General features: G+C 31.6%; 1 protein-coding gene across 1 annotated transcript; it reads left to right on the forward strand.

Moving 5' to 3' along the window:
• Positions 1–3,564: 3,564 nt before the first annotated feature.
• Positions 3,565–4,524, forward strand: LOC114190884 (AWPM-19-like family protein). The gene is made up of 3 exons (XM_028079955.2): positions 3,565–3,762; positions 3,851–4,028; positions 4,119–4,524. The coding sequence occupies exons 1-3, from the start codon at positions 3,636–3,638 to the stop codon at positions 4,354–4,356; spliced, it is 543 nt and encodes a 180-aa protein (XP_027935756.1). The 5' UTR covers positions 3,565–3,635; the 3' UTR covers positions 4,357–4,524.
• Positions 4,525–6,982: the final 2,458 nt, after the last annotated feature.

Here is a 6,982-nt window from a genome sequence, read left to right on the forward strand (position 1 = left end):
CAGTGACACATTAAATCCTCTGATATATATGTATTGGCCTTTTATATATGATGATTATTCTCTAGTTATGCTAGATATGACTAAATGATAAATTTTCGTCTCTATTTTATGTTTGGCTGTTCATTTAGGGAAGAGACGGAAACCATAATAACTAAAGCGCTGCCCACAAAGCCTTATTTAGTGATTGAAATGGTTTCAAACAATAAAAGGATTATGTAAAGAGTGTAAATTCTTTTATAATATCATATTATATAATTACTTTTAACACAATTTCTTAATATTTAATATATATATATATATATATATATATATATATATATATATATATATAGATCCTTTTAACATCACTCTATAGTTATCGAAAAGATAAAGTAACTTTGTTCTTGTGAAAATTAATATCTAGAAGAAGTATTATGAAATGAAGTTTAAGCTGTTTTTTTAAGAGATTTAGGGATAAAAATAATTGAATTTAAAAGTATAATTTGTGAAAATAGGTGAGTGTTGTGTGATAAATTAAAATTAAAATTTAATTTAAAGAAAATGTGGTAGATTAAAAATTAAATTCAATTAAAACATGATTATCGGCACTTTAAAATTATATTTAGACGAGTAAAATTTATTTTGTAAAAATATTTAAATAAATAATTGAAAAAAATATTTTAATAAAAATATAATATATTTAAAAAATTTTGATAAATATTTTTTTAATTATTATTATATATAATTTTAAAAATATAAATAAGTTGAAACTACGAGTGATTTTTGTCATCACCCAAAAATTTCACAATTGAGGAGAAATAAAAAATAAGTCAATTTCACAATTTTTCTTCTAACACAAAAAAGCCCTATAACGTCACCCATATAACGTCTGTCCAGAAAAAGTCCCACGTTAAAAATAATCGGTGGCATTTTTGTAAATTATTTGACTTTTTTAACGTTTGCTCATTTCAACACAGACGTAATTTAACGTCTGACCCACAGTACCCCAATGTTATGTAAAAATTAACGTCTGAGCTCTCTGTCCCCGACTTAATTTAACGTCTGACCTACTCTGCCCCGACTTAATTTAACGTCTGACCCCTTCTGCACAGACGTTAAGTAATCTTTGACCACGCAGCCTCGACATTAATTTTTGAGTTTTCTCTACGCGAAACGCATAAACCCTAATTGTTTCGTCACGCCACCAATTTTTCGCAAAGCTTCTCCATCGGCAACCACCATTCCGAGCTCTTCCAGGTAATTTTTGAATGTTTTTCACCACCAAATTTGTTGGGATTTGATTATGGATTGATTTTAGGCGTTTTGAACCGAATATTTTCCGTTTCCATCCTCATTTGCAGTGTTTCGCGATCCTTCCCGTCGGTGACCATTATTCCAACCTCCTCTAGGTGAGTTTCGAACATTTTTCACCACCAAACTAGTTAGTATTTGATTGTGGGTTGATTTTAGGCGTTTTCAATCGAATATTATGCGTTTTCATCCCCATTTGCTTCGTTTTGAGATTATTTTACTTGTTATCTCTTTTTCATTGTATGTATGTAATTGCTTGTATTTTTTTATTTGCAATTATAATTTTTATCTTAGACTATTTTTTTTTTTAGTTTTTTTGGCCTATTTCTTTTTTTAATTGAATTTTTATAATAATATTTGTAAAATTACGAAATAAAATTATATTTATTGTTATTTGTAAAATTGGACTAATTGTATTTGATTTTTTAATATTATTGTTGCATTAATTTTTATTTTATGTATGTAGATTTATTATAGATTCAATGTGGACCAAGGTCGATCTGCCGTATATGGATTCATTGAACCTCAAACCATTCAACCTTCAGGAAACTCACATGACCACATCAAACTTTATTTGCAAACATGGATGGTTGAGTCAAATAGAGAAATCTACTTTGCGCCATACATTGATGCGTATGTTTTTTTTCTAGTAATATTTTATGAAGTATTATTAATTATTTCTGCTAAGTACTTGTGATTAACGGTAGGTATCATTGGCAACTATGTGTCATCATTCCAAGACAATGCACGGTTGTATGGTTTTATTTATGTCATAGGAAGATTCCATCTGCTTTGAAAAACATGTTACAAGAGTAAGTATTAATTTTTTTCAATCATAACCTATGTATCTACTTAGTTATAAAAACTAACATATGTTTTATGTTTCCAAAATTTCATTAGAATTGTGAGTAAGCCTAGAGGCCAACAACTTAAAGTATTATATTCAAAGGTTAGAACTCATTTAGTTTAAAGTTCTTAATTTTTGTATGTCAACTTATGATTTTGATATGTGTTTATTTTATTTGTAATGTTTAGTGTAACAAGCAAGAAGATTAATGGAAATTGTGTATATTAGTTTAGAATATATGTTGAAACTTAAGTGTTATTAGATATAACTGTAACTCCATAATTGTGCTGAAATTATTATGAAACTGTTCTGAGAATTTGCTAATTTTCAGGTGTGGGAATGTTGTAAAAACAACCAAATTAAAGAAAAAAACAGAGCAGATTGACGTCTGGTGGTGCTCTGACAGACATTATTTAACGTCTGAGCTTACTGTGGCCGACGTTATTTAACGTCTATCAGCGCCCAACAGAAGTCAAATTACTCTGTTTTTTTGTTCCATTTAGCGCGAAAATTGACGTATACTGCTTTTAATGTCGGATCCCTATTGCCCTGACGTTAAGTGAGGTCTGTTTTGTTTTCTGACATTGTTTTAATGTTACCCAGTACAACGTCAATATTTAGACAGACATTAAAAGTCAAAAATATCATACGTTAAAAGATTTTTTTGTGTTAATATCATTCTCAAATATCACCAGATAAACACGATTATCGTAAGTAAACATAAAAAATCTAGCTTTAAGTTTCAACCTTGGAAACGGTGGGTGACTTCCAAAACACAATATTTCAAATTCTCATCATATTATATTTGCCCAATTGGATAAGGATGCTTCTGGACTGAACATCTGCACAGGTGTTCAACCAATACATATCCACCCTGCACTGCACCACTCTGATAAATAAATAATACATCAATATCTTTTTTATTATTGACTCAAAATCTTGCAAGAAATTTAAATACTATTTTATATTTCAGTTTTCGGACTTTCATTTGTGTTTTAAAACAGAAAAAGATGTATCGCGACAAATTCTTTTTTCTACTTGGTAAAATATTAAATTATAATGAATACATAAAAAATAAGCATCAAAGAAAATAATTATCATTTTTAAGGAAAATAAGCATAATTTTAAATATGTTTCTAACAACAAAAGTTCTTGTTTCGATTGTACATGAAAAACCAAAGCGTTTTGTTTTATTCTTTTTCTTTCTGGATAATGCACCGATTTATCAAACTTCTGGATTCCAATTTGAACAGAGATCAGCCGAAAAAAAATGTGCTAAACACAATAACAAAAGAACGACAAGTGTCCTAGTCCTGCCACCTGTACCCGAAACCAAACATGCAAGAGTTTGCTGCGTGACACGTGTCTTCGACAACCTTTGGAGTCCCTATCTATATATATGGGTTCACAATGCACCTTACCCTTATCCAAACACGAACAAATTCCCTCACTTTATTATCTTAAAAATTAGTGAAAAAATCAGTAGCTGCTCTGAGCAATGGCCACAGTGGGAAGGAACGTGGCAGCTCCTCTGCTGTTTCTTAACCTGATCATGTACTTCATAGTTCTAGGTTTTTCTAGCTGGTGTCTGAACAGGTTTATCAATGGCCAAACTTACCACCCTAGTAAGCTCACACTTCGTATCTCTACACCTCTTTTTGTTTTGCAGCGGAGGCTAAAACGTTAAATGAAATGACCCTGTGGTGGTTGCAGGTTTCGGAGGAAACGGTGCAACCATGTTTTTCTTAACCTTCTCTATACTAGCAGCGATTCTGGGCATAGTGTCGAAGTTTTTGGGTGGCAATCACATGAGGACATGGAGGAGTGACAGTTTAGCATCTGCAGGAGCAGCATCAGTGGTTGCTTGGGGTGTGACTGCTCTAGCATTCGGGTAAAGTAAAGCATGCATGGGTATAAATAATTGAATTTAGAGTTGAATTTAGATAGTAAGAAAGTGATTTGAGTTATGTATATGTTGCAGGTTGGCTTGCAAGGAAATAAACATCGGAGGGCACAGAGGGTGGAGGTTGAAGATGGTGGAGGCGTTCATAATCATACTCACATTCACACAGTTGTTGTACGTGTTGCTGATACACGCGGGGTTATATAGCAGCAGATATGGTCCCGGCTACCGTGACAATGACTATCCTATGGGAGCCACTACAGGAGATGCAATGCACAAGCCTGCGCCTGTTTCTGCTACTGGAACTCGTGTCTAAACTCCACTTCTTCTCCTCCATCGTCTTCTACTTTATCTTTCTGCCTTTTCTTTTCCCTTTTTCTTTCCATGCATTTTCTTTCTTTGCATCTCTTGCAAAACTCCCTTTGTAGCATCAAATTCTGTATATCAATCAAATGCTTCTAATGGCGTTTCTATTTTGCTTCCATATCTCTCTTTCACTCCCTCTGCCCCATATTTTTTACGTTAAATTATTTAAGAGAAACAGTTAAGCAGAGTTTAGATTTAAATTTATGAAATAATTTATGACTGTCATGACCAAATTATACGATAAATTACCATATAACAAAAACATGTTAAATAAATATACTTATTCGATTTCATTATCCATAAATATCTTGAAACAAATCAGACAACCTGAAACTAATTAGTGCATACAAATATAATTAAAGGAGTAACAAAACTATGAATGTGAGACACGACATTGTCACTTCCTCATCTCACATTATCGTAACTCAATAACGAATATTCTACTTCTACAATTTCGACAGCATGGAACTCAACCATCGTAACATATATGTTTGTTTACACGTGATAAAAAGAAAACTAAACAAAAAGAAACAAGATTAAAATAATATGGAAAATAATTCTTTGACAATCCTCAAAACAATACTTTCACACTCTTTTTAATAATATAAAATTGTTGGAATAGAAAAGAGAAAGTGAAACAGAGGGGGTAGAATAACCCAGATAGGAGATATAAAATGAGAACATAAAAATTTTAATTCAGAATGAAGGGGAACCATATTTGTGCACAACACTAGATACACAGAAAACGTGTTATACAGATAACAAGATAACAGCAAAGCTATCCTATTTTTTTTTAAAAAAGTATTTTTGAAGCACTACTTAACAAAAATAACTTTAACTAAAATATCATCATTTGAGTGTTTTTGTCTTGCCGTATATCAACCTTTCACTATTCTAGACAATTAAGGAAAATGTTGACAAATTATCAATTTAAGAAAAAAAATACAATTTTTTCAATTTTTTTTTAACAAATTTTGACAAGTACAATTTTATTATTTTATTTTTATTTTATTTTGGCAAACATCGTACAATTTTATTATTTTATTTTGATTAAAAAATAAAAAATATTTATTTTAATTTATTTATTTTTCATTTTAGTTAAAAACTTTTTAATTTTATTTATGAAAACTTTTGACAATTTTTTTTTTCAAAACATAATTTTCCTTATAGTAAAACTTTAAAACGGTTGGTCTGACTTAAACGTTTCTTAAAAAACACTCAAATCTTTATAAAAGTCAGAAAAGTCCTTTTTTGCGTTAGAGGAAGCAGTGTCTCTATTTGTTCACTACACCCTGCGTCAGCATACTCAATACTTAATTTTCTGCTTCACTCTCTATCTTTATACCACACTAGCGTACCTCCATAGTTCCATACTCACTTCAACACCATGCTTCCTTCCTGCAGTATCTTTATGTTCATCCTATCATAAGTGGCAGAACTAGCGGAATAATATTAACATTTTGCACCCTAAGCAAGAGTAGATTTGAATGGTGCATATATTGGTTCTACAATTTTTTATAGCATTTCTTTTCAAAAAATATCATCTAATGGGTCACTCATTCTCACAGATCCCCTATTTTCTTCCCTCACACGGGGACAATTAGATCCAAACAAAGACTAAAGGTTCCTTTTGGATTTGAATAATCCAAAGTGCTCTCATAGACATCGGGATCCACAAACTAAGTTTGGGAGGAGACCAAGAAAGCATTGTAAGCATGGCAAACATGGCTGCTTGAAAGAGGGAATGCACAAATATTGTACAATATGTAGTAGTTTAAATGGAGATGGGATGTTGTTTATGTGATTGAACTCTGGGTACAATGCTGGATTGTACATGCTAATAACAAGGTACCTAGGACGGGATTGTACAACATTGAATATGAATATTCAAGCTTGCGTATCACCCAATGAGAAGAAATTTCGGGAACTTAATTGGAAGTGGTTCTACTGGCCTTCCATGTCTCACAACTATAGAGATAGCAAATATAGTATATGTTGTTGGCAAAATGTCATGCCAAAGAAGCTACTGCTAAAGCTCGATGCTTTTGTGACCATTGAAGCTTCCAAATCAGTGGGAACTTGGGATTTTAGTCATTTACTAAAGATTGTTGGGACAGCAGTTATATATCCCATAACTATTGGGACACCATTGTGTAAGACCTACCATCTCACACATCAAACTAAAATTTGTATTTTTGTCCAATGTTTTGCATGAGAGAGAACACCAATATTTGGAAATACTCAAGCTTTGAAAAGGAGGATTTTGAAGATTGAATTGTCTCTCCCATTTATAGTTTTTCAATATGGTATACAATAATAAAAATAAAATGAAGATCTGGTGATTAAAAACAGTGTAATTAATTATATTAGTATAAAAAAAAGCACTGTTAGTAACATTTAATTACATGTTTGTCAATGAAGTTAGTTGATAGTTGTATTAATGAGTTGGGAGAAGGAGGTAAATTTGGGTGGGTACATGGTTTTAGCATGATAATTTCCATTTGGTGTGACTCAGGAACTGGAACACTCTCAATGGAAAGGGAAAGGGATCAACTTTACTCCTTACAAAGAGTACT

Source organism: Vigna unguiculata, chromosome 7 (assembly GCF_037176805.1).
Source record: "Vigna unguiculata cultivar grain cowpea cultivar isolate G323 ecotype 2 chromosome 7, ASM3717680v1, whole genome shotgun sequence".
NCBI classification, from domain to species: domain Eukaryota; kingdom Viridiplantae; phylum Streptophyta; class Magnoliopsida; order Fabales; family Fabaceae; genus Vigna; species Vigna unguiculata.